Consider the following 17165-nt stretch of genomic DNA (forward strand, 5'->3'; position numbering starts at 1 on the left):
GGTGTTCCCTAAGAAAATGCTCATTGGTTGTATATAATTGGCATTACCCTCGTCATTCCTTATGAAATATGTTTTGCTCAAGTCTTTCTGACTGGGTGAGATGGGAGAAGTGATGACATCCAAACATATGGAAAACACAGGGAGTCGTGGTTCTGTAGTGTAGCTTTGATAAGGAATTAATTCTGGATACAAATATTCAGGTTTGGGTTAGGCTGGAGCGTTTCAAGGGACTTTGGGGAACCCAGGCAATAGGGAGTTAAGGGGGCCCGACATCAAACCAACCTTATCGCCCCCAAGTTTACACCCCCCCCCAGGTCCCTCTTGCCTGGAGTTTTTTGAAGTCCCTTTAAACACTCCTCCCAGGACTATCATACACACACAATCTTTTGGCGGTATCCTTGTGTCCCGAGGCCTCATTAGAAGTTTCAGACTGTGGTGTCATTGCAGTCTCCTGTTTGTAGCTCATCATAAAATTTAAGGGCGTCCTCACAAAATTGTCATTGCTGGCGACAAATATAATCTGCAGTACTCAGGGGGCTCCTTCTCAGCTCGGGGTCCCATGCAATTCTTTGCTTTTCCTCCCCTGTTGCGACGCCCCTGGGTATGTAAGACTGGGGCTGGGATCTGGCATTTACAGTAGATTTAATGGTTAAGGTTAGGGTACGGGGCAAGGGGAATGTATAATGTCTACTATAGCACTCTATATAATGTCCCTTCATGAGTTGTCTCCATGGGGATAGTAGAACAAACATGTTTGTGTTATGTGTATAATGGCTTGAATAACAGCCAGGTGTTTTTTATGTTGCAGGGAAGCATAGAGAAAGGATTGGAAATGAAGAAACTGGTGCTGTCTGGTTTCTTGGCCAGTGAGGAGATCTACATTAACCAGCTGGAGGCCCTGCTACTGGTGAGACACACACACACGCACACGCACACACGCCCACACGTAACAGCATGTGCACTTGCTGCTGCCACTGTGTGACTGGGTGCAGGACGATTTGAACTGCCAAAAGAGCATTTCAGGTAAATGTCCATCATACTGAGAGCAGGACCAGAGTCGCAGCGGTTTCGTGAAAAACAAGCTGAAGATGCTTCCCCATACTGAGCCACTATGTCACATCCTGCTACTGTCAGCCACATGCTGCACTTTGACCGACATCGAGTCAGTTTGACATCAAGTAGCCTGCAACGTTAAGAAACACTTTCAAATAGTTTAGTCTTACACCAGTTATAGTTGAGAAACCTGCACTGCTGCAACACAAAAATCACTTGTTAGTAGGCAGTTAATTAATTATACAAGGACTGCAATGATCTGTCTGTCGTTCAGTTCCCTCTGTTTCAGCCCTAACTGACAACACCACAGGTCATTTACTATTCAACCTATAGTTTGTTCCTGTCCCTCTCCACTTCCCCCAGCCACTGAGAGAATGTGTAGACTCAAGCTGTGTGCTGCATTTTTATATACTGTATGTATTTGGCAAGTTTAAGTTTACACTACTAATTTGTAGGCTAGCCAGGATTTGTAAACAAATGTCACAAGGATGCGCATCTGTTAGATAAGGTTTTGATAAACCTAAATTTCATTTTTAATTTTAGACTGAATATCTGAACGACTTGAACTGCAGTGAACTGCAGTCTGATATTAAAGAGCCAAGTCTGTTGTGTTTAGTTTGTTCACTTCAGACAGAGGTCCTGTTCAGACCTGGTATTAACATGAACCAACCACAAGTGGACAGCTCTAAGTTCAGGTGTGTGAACACACAATGAGGACACATCATATTAAGAGGTGGTCTGTTTGCTTGAATTTAACTGTGTGAACACAAATGCATCCTGGGCCACATTGAAGGACCCCCTACTCAGCTGATGATCTCTGACCTGCGGGAGTTTCACTATGAACCCAAAGTATTTTTGCATTTCTCATTGTTTCCCACTGATTTATTTGTGGCCACAGCTACAAGATTGGCATTGACCACCACATATTGATTTTTGTATTTTTTAGATCTTATATCATAGAGCGTGGATTTACTCAGTCTCGCTCTCGCGCTTACTCTCTCTCCCACTTACTCTCTCTCTCTCTCACTCTTTCCCTCTCTCTCTCTCTCTCTCTCTCACTCGCACTCGCACTCTCACACACGTGCACACACTGACAGTCACACACACAAATAGAAAACAGACCCATCTGTATAGTCTGACTGGCTAAAAATATCCCCATTTGGTCTATGAAAACATAAATGACGTAGATGTTTATTTTCATGTAGCGAAGTGAGATCTGATCACAGGTCGTCACTTGAAATGCTGTCTAGTGTCAGGTGGGAACAGGCCAGTGCCCCACCTCCTCATTTGCTAAATACCCCAAAGGAATACGTTTACAACTGGTTCAACACGTCCTCTGCTCTTCTCTCTGAGCTGAGAATGAGCCATATATTACACTTTTATAACATGGAAAAACACATTCGTCTCTATGGGGGCTTTTTCTCTTCCATCATATATAGACCATGCTGGAGGCGTCGACTGTCTGATTAGCCATCAAACAACCCCTGCAATCAGTGGGAGACTGACTCATCATCAGCTCCAGAGACTCCATGACATGAAAGCTTTTCTATTTTTACTGTAATTCATGGTCCCCCTCTACCATGCCCACCTCACACATCTATGATTAACTGAGTTGACTTCCAATCTCACTGGTCAGTAACAGCCCATGGGAGAAGAGGCTTGCCCAACTGCAGAGCAGATTCACTAAGATTACACACTTATCACTGTGTGACACATAGCAAGTTATAAAAACTTTCTTTTCCAGGCACTGATCCAATGAAGCCACAGATTGGCCAGTTAACAGCCCCAAAGTGGGCTTGCAACCTACTCAGAAATTAGATTAGTGTTTTAAATAAACTTTATGACATATTAAAGTTAATGTGTGTACATATAGGGAAAACAGTAATTGTTGCCGTAAGTATTACGGCAACTGAGTTTTGGTGTGATGTCTTGCTTTTCACTTCAAACTTTGATAAAGACATTTCTCAGCTGAGTTGTTTTCATGAATCTTTCCATTCCTTCTATTTGGGATTTTCCAGCCAATGCGTCCTCTGAAAGCCACAGCCACATCCTCGCAGCCTGTGCTGACCATCCAGCAGATAAAGACCATCTTCTACAAAATCCAGGACATCTCCGAGATCCACAAGGAGTTCTACGACGCCCTCTTACCCAACATCCAGCAGTGGGATGAGAAGGTCACTGTGGGACATCTGTTCCAGAAGCTGGTGAGTCTGACTCGAGCCCAGAAATTACAGCGTGTGGGTCATTTCGTCTCTTCATCGTTTGCAGGGTACATGTAAATGAGTGTTAAAGTTAGAATTGTCAGGCTTCTTGCTATTTGCGCTCAGTGAATCGTGTGTGTGTGTGTGTGTGTGTGTGTGTGTGTGTGTGTGTGTGTGTGTGTGTGTGTGTGTGTGTGTGTGTGTGTGTGTGTGTGTGTGTGTGTGTGTGTGTGTGTGTGTGTGTGTGTGTGTGTGTGTGTGTGTGTGTGTGGCATCATTGTTATTTGTGGACCGGACGTGACTGGAAGGTTCCATTATATCATTACAGTGTCCGCATACACTGCAGTGAGCATGTGTTTGACACTCTGTGCTAATGCCATGTTAGAGACTTTCAATTGAGATGAAAGAAACTAGTAGAAAAAAAATGTCTTTTACACGCTCAGCTTCACAAACTAAAGAGTTAAAACATGTGTGAGAGACTGACAAAGTTGCACGTCCACAACTGCAGCTGAAAACTATGAGGTGTGACTGCGTGGGCGACAGCAACTTTAAGGATGACTTTGCAAAAAGTGCAGCAAATAGTGCCGCACACAGCTATACAAAGCAGCAACGGAGCAAATCACCAAGTTAGAGCTCTCTGATGTTATCATGAAAAATGTTGTCTTTTTTAAAAAATGGATTGATTATGAAACTGTGGTGGAACAAATGAGAATATAGCAGACTGCTACTGTTCACATTATTAATGGAAAACACTGCTGTCATGAGTACATTTTTTTTACTTTCAGTGGACAGTTTAAAATGTATTTGGTTTTGCGAGCAGTAGTGTAGCTGCTATGATTGAAGTAAATAATTGATTTAGTATGTTGCTCTGTGGGAAGGCACTAATAGAATAAAACGGTCTGGTTTATTTTCATGGATTGGAAATTTGACAGAAAAACAAGCATCTCTGTTTTTGGGGTAGTGAACTTCTTCAACTCCTGACAGTAGCAACAGACATTTTGCTCTGGAGTTGAAACAAGATGAACTGGAGAACAATACAATTGAGTTTTGTTTATTATGCACATACATTTCAAATTCTCTCTTCTCTCAAGTGTTGTAATTACTGATGCTTTTATTGATATGATTTTTGAATACCATGTTATTTGAAGATTATTCTACAGTGGTGCTTATACTGCAGCTGAAAAACACTGTACAGTGGTAATGTCAAATAATAATACTGTCAAAACCCTGAAACTTGGAAAGAAGCAACTTGCCACGAGGAATGAAAAAAAAAATGAAAATACATGAAAACAGTTTTAAGTATTTCAAAAATCTGCTGTTGAATTTTGTGAGCAACGAGACAAAGGTAAACAACTGCTTATGTCCCACATTCAGTTTACGTCATGTTTTTGCATCCTACGAGACATGATTTATTCTTGTCACTGAGCTACGCGTTGATCAGATTTCCCATTATGAGAGACCGTGGGACATTTTGTCAAGCCACGAGCACACTGTTTTTGACCAGAGAATAGAATAGAAGAGTAACTGACATGCCAGCACAAAACCTTAGTTAATAGTTTCTTTATGAAGTAGTAAAACATTTCTTTGAGTCTGTGTCGAGTCATCAAGGTTGTAAATTAAATGGAAAATCTGTGTAAGCAAAGCATGTGGTTGGGGGCTGTTTCTTTAAAAGGTCTGTGTCCAAATTTCCAACTTGCAAGGAAAGTACAGTCAATGCTCGAGTCCAAGTTTGAGTCATCAGTGCTCAAGTAAGAGTCAATCGTCCACTCTGGTTTTACAGATGTATGAACATCATAAGAGGAGGGCTTCTTCTGACATGAAACTGTTCCAGTTTGTTCAAGTCTTTCACTATTGTTTTGAACATCTCACTAAGGGTTACAGGTATCCTATATTACACAATGCATCAGACGTGATTATTAATAGCAGTTACCCACTATGACTCAAAGCTTGCCAACTTCCTGTTTCAAAACTCAAAATATCTATATTTGTAATATGTTTTAGGAATACGTTTGGGTATAATAAACCCTACATATATAGGACTCTGTGCAAAAAGACAAATATACTGAGGAATAACCCTCAGGTGAGCCTTCCTATGGAAGCCCAGTATTCATATTAAATGGTGATTTGTCCCATCACTATTCTCTACAGTGGGAAGCTTTATGGGTGAAACTTAAGATTTAGTTTAATATTCCTTTAATAACAGAGTCTGCTAGACATTCAAAGGGAAAATGTGTCAGCAACTCATTAATAAAGGAACATTTATTTGTATGGCTTCCTGAGCGTATGTTTAGTTGTCTATGAACAGAGATCTCATGTGGGAGAACTGTGTGATCTTTTAATAGTTTAATAACATCCTCTCACCCCCTCATCCTCTCTGGGGACCCCAGGAGTCACACCACCAAGTGACACCAATCAGTGAAGTCATCAGCTCCCATCTGTGCTGCGTCCATGTGCGTACATGAGCATGCCGCGCGGCAGCTAAACATTTAGTCAGAGCGGCAGTGTAGGAGTACAGATGGCAGCGTAATTAGGTGGTCTACTCCCCACTGCTCCTCGTCAGCAGCACGGAGGCCATCGGAGCAGCACGGAGAGACGGAAGCGGGCAGACGCAGCACAAGAGCCAGCCAAACTTTTCTCACCTTTTTCAGTCAGGAGAAGGGTTCAGCTGCATCCTGTGACTGCCAGGTTTACAGTTCGTCCATCCAGATTACCCAAGTCCCTGGAGGCAAACAGTGGAGAGGGTCTAATCTTGGAATGGATTTAAAGAACCATGATAAATATAAGTGTATTGTAATAGATGTATAATTTTATTTCGCTTCAATGGATTACTACCTCCCCATGGATACCGTGTTATCCACCTCAGTGATGAGGCTCTGAATTGTTTAATATTGGTCAGTCAGTCCAACGATTTAAGACTAAAAGAACTGTTTGTTGAATTGCCACCTTTTTTCAAGCAACATGAGGTTCACTTGTTTGGCTTTTAGTGGATGAAATGCCATGGAATTTGGTAAAACTTTCGATATATAACTTTTCATTTAACACAGAATAGTATTGCATATTGCCATTGCCATTGTCACGTCAGTATGTTGACATTAAGGAGCTGTCTGAATCTTGTTTCTTCCACCTAAGAAGTATCAGTAAATTGAGGCCTGTAGTTTCTCACGCCCAATTAGAGATGCTAATTCGCGCTTTTGTTTCTTCCCACATTAAGTCCTGCAATGTTCTTTTGTCCTCCCTCAGTAAATCGGCTCTGATTGTGTAGAGCAATCCAAAATACTGCTGCCAGACTTCTCACTAGGTCAGACAGATGGTCCCATATTACACCCATAGAGCCAAAAAGTTAAAGACTAAGTAACACCATACAAATGTAAAAAATAACACACATATAAACACTAAAAAACGATATAGAGTCCAGTAATGTGATCTGAATGGCTGTTCAGTTATGTACTTTTCTGATTGAACTGTTTTTTAAATGAATGCACAGAATAAGCAAACCGTAAAGATGTAGGCAGCCCCACGACTTTGGTGCTATTGTCTCAAAAGCTGGGTCTTTGGGTCCACTCTGTCTTTTAACAGGAGCCTAGAGTATTTAATACATTTCATTTCTCAGATCTGAGAGATCAAGCTAATTAATCAGGGCGGAGTAGATCTCACAGATGTGTAGGGGCTTGATGGTGCAGTGCTCTATATGTAAGAGTGAGACTTTTTGAGCTGAATTCTGTAGGAGCCAGTGAAGAGAAGTAAGTACATCACTTTAGGACTCTTGTCTCTATAAAGTGCTATATAAATAAACTTTACTTACTTACTGACATTAGCATGTCGACAAGATGTTGGCAATTTCATTTGGCTCATTTGGGGTCAGGATTTTCTCACTCTGAGATTTGGATGCATGTCTAAATTTGACTGTGGCCTCTCAGTGATGCTAGTTACAGCATCTTTGGATTCTACTTTGCAGTCAGAAGCTACATTCATGGTTTGCAGAGTTTGAATGTGAACGATTAAGTTTGACAGTTCAACATTTTGTTTCAACTATGGCACTTGGGAGACAATGTAGGGTGGTGCATGTATTGTGCAATTGATGCTGATACATGCTGGGATATTTCTCAACAACCCGGCAGTTAAATGTGCTTTATAGATATACTGCTAATTGCTAAATATCCATTATACTACTGTCAACCTGTTTCAATGCTGCATGAGTCTTTATTTTTCTTTAACTGATCTTAACCATGTGAACTGTGCAAAGTAGGCCATCCTCTAAAATAACCAATTCACCTTGAAAGTTTAGTTTTTTAGTATAGTCCCTCTTTCTCTTTCCAACCCTAACTTTTTCTACCTCCTCCTTTTACACTTTCACTCACAAACACTATGTTGTTTTCCCACCAATCACTTTGACCTGAGATCTTGTTGTTTGAAGTGGGGGCACTATGTTTGCAGCATTACTCAAAGTCCTGCGTCTCTGTGACGGACAGAGCTGAGGAGGTTTCATACCAGTCACAGCGTGTCCAAGTAACTGATGAAGTACCACGATCCTGTCATTCTGTTTGGTTTGAACCAAATCTATGGAAATTCACTGATCTCACACACAGTGGTCTCTTCCTTCCATCCACGTTTTTGTGACACATGTTTGGCTAATTATTTGTCTTAATGTGCCTAAACATTAGTGTCAGGATTGTGCTAAGATCACACAATTAATGTTTTAATTTCTCCACCATCTGTTCTTACTGAGAACATATTGATCTCCAACATCTTATTCGTTTCATATGAGGCCGGATGACTCCCTCACAGCTCCTCTCTTGATGCCAAGTCTGCTCTTCACACTCCGCGAGGAAGAGGAAGGAGAGGAAATGAAAACACTGTAGGAGGAGAAGGGATTTAAGGACAAAAGTAACAAGTCTTACTCATTCAATCTATTCAGCTAAATCCAATCTCATTGCTTTAATAGTGTGCAGTCAGCTCTTCAGCCCGGCTATTCAAGCTTAGCTGTTGCAGGATGCATATTCATGCACTGCTGGTCTGCAGCTTGTGTCACAATACACATACAGTGCTGCAGAGAGGGGCTGGTAAACGAATGGGAAGATAGAAGGGAAAGTGACTCTGTCGATCAGGACGACTGCATAGAGCCAACAGTGGAGTGGCATCATGGGAATGTGATTAGATTAAGTTCACTGACTTGTGTGTGTGTGTGTGTGTGTGTGTGTGTGTGTGTGTGTGTGTGTGTGTGTGTGTGTGTGTGTGTGTGTGTGTGTGTGTGTGTGTGTGTGTGTGTGTGTGTGTGTGTGTGTGTGTGTGTGTGTGTGTGTGTGTGCAAATGTGAGGGGAAATTCTGATGGGAATAGAAATGAATTAAGCAGCGCCTGTATATGAATTTTAAAACATCCGTGTGATCTGCAGAAAATATGTGACTACTAAATGTAAATGAATGCATATTTTCCATTTCTAAATCCACTTTGTTTTTAATTACTGCCACGACAGACCTGTGCTGAGCTGTTATAGGAAAATGTATTAGACAGGAAAACCTTTTTTTCTCAATGTATCTCCAGTGTCCACTAAATCCAATCCAGATCAGAAAGAAAAGGTGTAAATGGCACCGTCATCGTGTATATTTACATGGCGGCTATTTTCCTCTGACGTCAGCTGAGTGACTGCTGTGTTGTTCTGGTCTATGAGTCATTTAACACGTCACGGCATGATGTCAGAGGAAAATGGCCGCCTTAAGGTCTATAGTCCCTCATCTTTTATTTGCACCTGCTTTTTTTCTCTTGTACCTCAATATCTCCTCTCTTAATTCTCTCTCTTTCCATATGACCCAGGCCAGCCAGCTTGGTGTGTACAAGGCCTTTGTGGACAACTACAAGGTGGCGCTAGAGACGGCAGAGAAATGCAGCCAAGCCAACATCCAATTCCAGAAGATATCTGAGGTAAGATCATCATCATCCAGAGATAAAATATGACTCAGGGAGCAGATGGAAGGACTTGAGCAGAACATGCCTGAATAGTCACGGCTGTCATTTTAAAATCGATTAAAATCATAACTATTAGTCAGTGGCATAAATACTATACACACATCAGTTGCTGAGGAGATTGGTGTGGAATGCCATTTCTACACTATATTACATAGTCTGCAATTGGATTATATTTCACAGTGAATCTATCACATATTCTTGCTTAGGAACGCCCCCGTCTCCCCGACAAAACAGTTGATTAGACAGAAATCCCTTGATTGGTCTTAATTGTCACGTTAATCCTGTTCATTAAAGTGAAGAAGAAAAACAAATGCACATGGACAGTAAAAAGGGGAAGAATGGCGAGTCCAAGCATCCTCTTTCTGACAGGAAGCAACAACGTTTTTGGGAAATGTCTTATTTGAGGAACATCACTGTAAAAAACTTTTAAAAGATTTATTGATGTCATTTAAATATATTAGTGTATGGATGGAAGAGCTGTGCTATTCACATAGTGCTCTGTACATCAAGACAGAGCTGCAGCAAGCTGGATATATTTAATTGTTTCATTGGTTGTGTATGTTTGTGCAAATGGGGACTTTCTGGGATGCTAAAAATCCTCCTGATTGCTTTGAGGGTGTTATAGATATTAATTAACAAAACATCTGTGAGTTGACTAATGATAACTGTAATAATGCCAAATACACACCCAGGGGATAGTTAATATACTATAGAACTATAGAATTACCCAACTTCAGTCCACAGTCAACATTAAACATTATATCATATTCACCTTTATTCTCTAAATATAAAATCATTCAATTTCCTGTCACATTTTTAACCTTTCACTGCCACTTAATCACAGCATACCAGTGTCTCTTCTGTCATTTGGTCATTTTTCTATTCAAGGACTTGAGTTTAAGCAAAATCTAAATAACCTTAATAATTCATGTTATTTTACTGTCATGCTGCAAAGCTGTGTTGGTGGTTGAAAACATAGAAAAGGTTTGAGTTGTTCACCCACCTTCAGCTGTCCCTGTCTGCTGCAGTTACTCCATACTTTTTCATTAGTTCAGCCAGCCTCAGCCAGCCAAGTAGAAGGTGTATGTGTGTGTGTGTGTTTGAGCCAGAGCATGGTTATGTATATTAATTAATCAAAGCGATTATTCCACTTTCAGAACCTCAAAGTAAAAGGACCGAAAGACTCTAAAGATTGTACCACAACCATCTCAATGGAGGGTAAGTGTGTGTGTGTGTGTGTGTGCTCATGTGTGTCTATATATAAGTGTCTGTCTGAGCTGCCTTGGTGCTTTAAGACTTCGGTCCTACCCCTTCTACTTGTGTATGCAGCGGTGGGTTTTGGGAGGCAAACTGCCGTATGGGTGAGAGCATACACTCTCGCTCTCGCTCTCTCGCTCTGCCTCTCTCTCTGTGTCTCTGTCCGTCTCTGCCTGAGAAAGAAAGGAGGCAGAGAGCAGGAGAACAGAGTGAGGAGAAGAGAAGGGGGGATATGGAGGTGCTCCTGGTCCTCAGACTGTGTTGTAACTGCACATACGGTAACGACTCTATGCACGTTTGATTGAGGCATCGTTATTGTTGTTAGATTGTACTGCAGGTTGTTTGTGATGTGTTGCTGTAATGTTTGGACCGTTATCAATAAGCTGACAGATGTTGATGTGGGGACACTGGATATCCTGGATGGAGCTTTATGCACAGATTTTGTAGTAGGGCTGTCTGCTTGCTGACGATTTTTGACCTGAAATGGAATTTGCCTGTTCATATACATTTACGTGTTGTGATGGACTGACGACAGTTCAAGTCTTTTTTATCGTGCAGAATACATAGAGGAGGACCGCATCTCCCATCTGTGTTTAAAAGCTAGCCACGTTCAGTCTGTATAAGGACCGGCAGCCCCAGACTGCTGCTCACAGAGAATACTTATCACCAGAGGAGCGGATCAAGTCTGATCCGTGTGAGTGACTGTGTGATTATTATTATTATCTTGAGCACTTTAGCTGTTTGGAAGATTTTGCTTAACTGCACCAGGTGGTAGATCTTAGGCTGCAAGGGAACAGGGGAATTGTAAACCGTCCAGATTATGAAATGATAAGCAAACATGATGAGCAAATGATGTGGCTCTGTCAGGCTGAGCGTGTGTCAGTTTTTTTAGCAGCATGTATCTGTGAAGTTCATCTTTGCATCGTAAATGAGGCTCAGAATGTCTGGGTGGTTTTAAGCCCATTCTTTACACTGTATTATCCTGGACAACTATATGATATGTTTGCTTTATCGTAGGTTACCATGGAAGTTAAGTAGCGTGAAACCAATTTCATATTCCCTCAACAATCAGGGTTTGTCAGCACCCGGAGCAATTGCTTAATAATCGCACTTCCTTAATAACCTGGCTGGGCAGCCAAGGGATTTCTCTACCTCAGAATCGTCCTCTTACCATTCCCTCCATATTTCTGTTTTATCACGCTCTCTGCCTTTCTTTAAACCTGCCTTTCTTCCCTCTACTCATCCTTCTATCATTCCTCCCTTCACTGGGATTTTACTGGACCCCAGCCAAATGAAGTGATGTGTGCTTTTGTGTATTTTCTTCAGTGCAATAACAGCGTTGTTTACTTATTATAAAGCTTGCTGTTTTGTCTTCCTGAAACCTCCTAATGGATGGATGCAAATAGCAACGCCAGTGCTAAATCAAACACGCCTCTTACATCCTGTTTTACATGTAAATTGGGCTTCTTGCTCTCCTCCCCTTAATCCTTATATGCCCTCTCCCTATCTGTCTTTCTCTCTCCTTTGTCTCACGTCTACTATTGCTCCCGTCTGCCCTCCTCAACCACCTTCACAGCTCCTGCCTGGCATTGGGACCTGAATGTCTTGCCAAATACTTAGGGCTGAAAGGCTGGCAGCCCCTGTGTCCTAGCTGTAGACCCCAAAATCTATGTGTGTGTTGTGTTGTGCTTGTTCACAGACTTCATTACCATGGTCTTTCTCCCTTGTTTGCAAAGATGAACTATCTGTACATTAGCCAAGTCGTCAAGGCGACCTTGAGAACAGGACCAATCAGAGGCACCTTGCTGTGACAGGTCATCGACTTCCAATAATCCTCCTCTCTGATTCTCCCTCTCTCTCTCTCTGTCTTCTCATCCTCCCTCTTTCTAATCACTTTGACTGAACTTTGCTCCTATTAGCTTCAATCTTTGTATTTCAACTCATGATTTACCCTGCAAGACACTTTTTGCTAAACATTAAAGGGATAGTTAGTTAAAAATGAATATTCACTCATTATCTAGTCACCACTATTCCGATGGAGGGCAGGGTGACGTGTTTGAGTCCACAAAACACTTACAGGGTTAAACAGTGTTTCAGCCAAGGTGACCTCTTCTTCAGATGTAATAAAACAACAGAAAAAAACCATAACATCCTTCCATACTGCTCGTGTGCTGTCATTCAAGTGTCCGCAAGCCCCGACATTCATATTCGCCTCATAACGAGGTCATTTACACCAAGTTTTAAGTGCAAAAGTCCTCTACCGGAAGTGGCGATGCTAGCAGACGTAGCCACCCGCGCGTTCCCTTTGGCGAAAGTGTGTGTGGGTTTCCAGTGTGCCTTTTGAGTATGTGAACGCACCTCTGAGGAGGCTACCAGAGGACATTTAGTAAATGACGCTGTTTCGAGTCGAATATGAATGTCGGGGCTTGTGGACACTTGGATTACACCACACGTGCAGTATGGAGGCATGTTATGTTTTTTTCTGTTGTTTTATTCAGCTAAAGAAGAGGTCACCAGTTACTTCAATTGTATTGGATTCGGCTGCAACACTGTTTACCCCTGAGACTCCAAAAGGGTTTTGTGGACTCGAACACTTCACCCACCCCTCCATCGGCATAGTGGCGAGTAGATAATGAGTGAATTTCCCTTTATCCCTATATCCCTTTAACATCTGACCATATTCCTTATCTGGTCTACTCATTCAGTATATCATTTTAATGTTGTAAGTGTCTGGGACTTCTCTGTAAGTCTAAAATATAAGGATGAACTGAGTTAGTATGTAAGTGTTGCAGTAACAAGTGTTACGCAAACCAATAGTACAAAAATACTTAGTACTATTTGATGGATTTCCATAATATTTTGTACAGACTGTTTATTAAAGTGTAACTTAAACTGTAAGTTTTTGGTGAAATGCCTCTTTCTGGAAAATCAAAAAATGCCATTGTAAACACACACAGACACACACACACACACACACAGGACATACCAATTATCTTGCTAAAGCAAAGTTATGTAGATACCACCAGCACAGACGGCCAGTGCAGAGACAGCCGAGAATAAACCATGTCTGAGGAATGCAACCGTCCATAGCTGTTCTATCAGCTGGCACAGACGGCTGTCTCAGCCAGTGGTTCAAGCGCTGTGTATGTGACAGAGTCAGCAGAGGGACAGGGGACGTCTCTGAATTATAGTTTTAGGGTTTAGTTTCAGCATAGATTTGAAATTAGTGCAGCTTTCTAGATTCCTACTGGTGGCGGGGGGGCGCCAACCTTTGATTCAAACATATTTATGAAAATATGTATAACAAATATGTAAATGTATGATGTAGAGAAATAGTTAACTCTAGATGGATAGATGGATGGAAGGATAGATAGACAGTAATATAATTTAGTTCAGGTCAAAAAACACATTTAAGTTTGCAGTATCTCTTTAATGAATTTTAGCTGCTAGTGTGGCTAAAACCCCATTTACAAATCAAACTAGGTGCAACAATACTAAATAGGACATGAATAATCAATACAGCTCATGTACTGACTTCTACTAACAGCTGACGTCCAAAGTCCCCTAAACTTTCCTGAAGAACCTTTACTTGAGGGGAATACAAAGCTAAACCCACACATAATCAGATGGTGTTCACTGCCCTTGCAGTCAGTGCAGGTCCTGCAGTAAATCCTCCAAGAGGTAGCAGAATTAGTTCACTGAGCGAGGATCATTGATGGAGGCCGCATTATTAATGACCAGAGGGTGGAGAAGCTTCAAACTGCATCAGCAAGGTCCTCTAGTAGATTCTCTTTGGTCTCGTAGTTGTTGAGCGGGTTTGCACTGTATGGATATATATATATATATATACCATATACCATATACACTCATATGGAGATATATATCTCCATATGAGTGTATATGGTGTGTGAGTTTGAATATGACATGTTCCGCGTCTTTCACTTTGATGGAAAAGAAAGGGGAATTAACACATAAAAGTGAGAGTACAGGAAGAGGAGAGAGACACTGGCACGTAACATTAATGGTGTGCAAGTGAAGTGAGCAGTGTTCAGTGGTCTTAACAGATAAGTGTAACATTCAAGGTGAAGTTTAGCTGTTTCTACCTCTCTGTGGGAGCAGAGCACTGATGAGCCTGGGACGACCTGCGCCGCATACTGAAGGCACATCGCTTTTATCTGTTCCAATGTGCAAGCTTTTGTTCGCCTTGATTTGAAAATCAGCTGCTTTAAGTCTGCTATATAATAAATGGAGATGAACTTGATCACTGAGTGGAACGTCATCAGCTTCTTTCTGAAATCATACACCCTTATAGATCAGGTTGGGTTTTATGGATACTCTTACTTTCTTTAAGTTTTTAGGTTACCGTGCCGTTATTATTCTTTTTCTATTTATTTCCTGCAATGCCTTGCGTCATGGGTGCCATTATTATCTTGCCGTTATTATTTTGAGACCTTGAGAAATTTTTGGCATTTCATTACATAACTGCTGAAAACCCGGTCTGACAGGAAATCCAGAATAACCACCAATCAACTTCCACCTCCGACCGCCACTCACATCTTCTACATCTATATGAGTTTGCCTCTTATCTCCTCAGGGGGCTCTGGCATCATACATTTTTCCCCTTGTCATTTCTTTTCACTCCATTTCTCACCTAGAGCTGTCATGTATGGCAGACCTGCTGCTGTTCACACTAACTCTGCAGCAAAGCCATCCCAAGGGGAAACCAGCCAAGTGTGGCGGTGGGCTGCAGACTGTGATTAGAGACAGCAATGGTGGCGTGTGGGCCTGTGTCTGTTTTATTGCACTTTTTAAAAATAGATTATAAAATAAATCAATTACATTTCTGCAGTTTATGTTGGTTTTTGTGTCTGCCTAGTGTCCAGCCGGCCTGAAGTTTACCTAGTAGCAGCCTAAATACGCAGTGGAATAGAACTGTTAGGGAACCAATGGGAGGCTGCTGCACCAACCCTGGAGATGGACTGCATGTTAAGCAGTCTGCCTACAGTCTTTTGTGTGTGTGTGTGTGTGTGTGTGTGTGTGTGTGTGTGTGTGTGTGTGTGTGTGTGTGTGTGTGTGTGTGTGTGTGTGTGTGTGTGTGTGTGTGTGTGTGTGTGTGTGTGTGTGTGTGTGTCCGTGTGTGTGTGTGTGTCCGTGTGTGTGTGTGTGTCCGTGTGTGTGTCCCTTCATTGTGCGGTAACAAACTGCTGCATTGCCCCTATCACCAGTCTACAGAGCATTACACAAACAGTTTTTTTTGTTAACAGTCTCTGTTGATCCCCACGTGGAAACTGTAATTTCACAGGGAGGTCGGAGGTTGCTGCCGGCTAGGAGTCTTGCTAAAGGACAACTCAGCAGTGTGGATGCTTGCCATCATTTAGTTGAATGTCAAACTAAGAATCATCATCATCAGTCAGACTATAGGTGCCGTGTTTAACTCGGTGTGAGCTGAGTGGGAGTTTTTGTTCTCATTCATGTTGTTGAACTGTGACCCCCTGTGTGTGAATGTCTGTGTGTATTGACGTGTGTGTGTGTGTGTCTTTTGATGTGTGTGTCTGTGTCTATCCAAGTTTCTGTGTGTGTTTGTGGCAGTGACTCAGAGCCGTGCTCTTCTCTCTCCACAGCTCTCCTTTACAAGCCGATTGACCGCGTCACCAGAAGCACCCTGGTCCTTCATGTGAGTACAAAACTTGTACCAAATGGTTTTTAAGGATCAGTTCACTCAAATGACCTAAGACAACATCCATAGAGGTAAATAAGTAAATATGGGCCCTTTTGGTATTTTGGTGAACTGACCCTTTAACTGCTTCAACTAACACACACTCAAATAAACAGATGGTGTCAAATCAGATACTTCGGTTAGTCCACTCACTATTACACTTTGCTAACAGTATACTCACTACCGCAGTGCGTAAATTTCGAAAGGATAGTGTTGTTCCAAGTCAAATACGATCGGCACTAGAAATGATAGTGTGTGTGACCAGGGTTGTTGCTACCCAATGCCAAAATGCTCACTTTGCTCACCTGACTTAAAAATGAACATTATACTTGCCTGTGCTGGGCCCTGCATCATGCGACATGGGAATTATGCTGCCATCTGCTCCTTCCTCAACCGCCATTTTCATAAATTTGACAATATGTTGGTGGTTCCCTCTAATCTGCTACATAGCCAAGATGGTGACCTTTGAGAGTGAGAGGTGTGCATCATTTTACACTTAAATTTTTGACTGTATTAAAGGGGAATTTGGTATTTTTCAACCTGGCCCCTCGTAAACTATTGGGAATTGTTCCAGTAGATCGCCTCCACCGGCAGTCTTAAGGGGCATTTGATCCACCAATAAAAGGCTGAAATAGTCTGACAACATTTCTCGCTTATCGAGAAGTCTCACTTATTACTCAACAATTTCAGACTTTATTAGGTGAAAAAAAAACTTTTAGTGGCCATTTCATGGACTGTCGCCTGTCAACTGTTGCCCCTTAAGATCACATTGTAGCCATTGCTGCCAGTGGAGATGATCTGTTGTGCTGATTCAAATGTTTTTTAGTACGATTCATTTACAAAACCACATTTCTAACAATAGGGCCCAGGTTGAAACATTTTCTTTCAAGTGCACCATCCGGGTATCGCTGTACTTGACTTCAATAAAGAATGCATTCTGGCTCAAAATGGCAAGTTTGAGTATGGAGGTATGCA

General features: G+C 41.8%; 1 protein-coding gene across 5 annotated transcripts in view; it reads left to right on the forward strand.

Annotated features, from left to right (window-relative positions):
* Positions 1-17165, forward strand: part of abr (ABR activator of RhoGEF and GTPase) — a 131964-nt gene that overhangs the window by 59005 nt on the left and 55794 nt on the right. For 4 of the 5 annotated variants that reach the window (XM_034606025.1, XM_034606026.1, XM_034606027.1 and 1 more), the window contains 5 exons: positions 809-907; positions 3072-3257; positions 9065-9172; positions 10375-10435; positions 16096-16148. In XM_034606025.1, the coding sequence (XP_034461916.1) occupies positions 809-907; positions 3072-3257; positions 9065-9172; positions 10375-10435; positions 16096-16148 (507 nt within the window). Of the gene's footprint in view, positions 1-808; positions 908-3071; positions 3258-9064; positions 9173-10374; positions 10436-10651; positions 10753-16095; positions 16149-17165 lie in introns of those variants that run through there. The other variant, XM_034606029.1, reaches the window with a different exon arrangement.

This window comes from Hippoglossus hippoglossus, chromosome 14, assembly GCF_009819705.1.
Source record: "Hippoglossus hippoglossus isolate fHipHip1 chromosome 14, fHipHip1.pri, whole genome shotgun sequence".
NCBI lineage: Eukaryota > Metazoa > Chordata > Actinopteri > Pleuronectiformes > Pleuronectidae > Hippoglossus > Hippoglossus hippoglossus.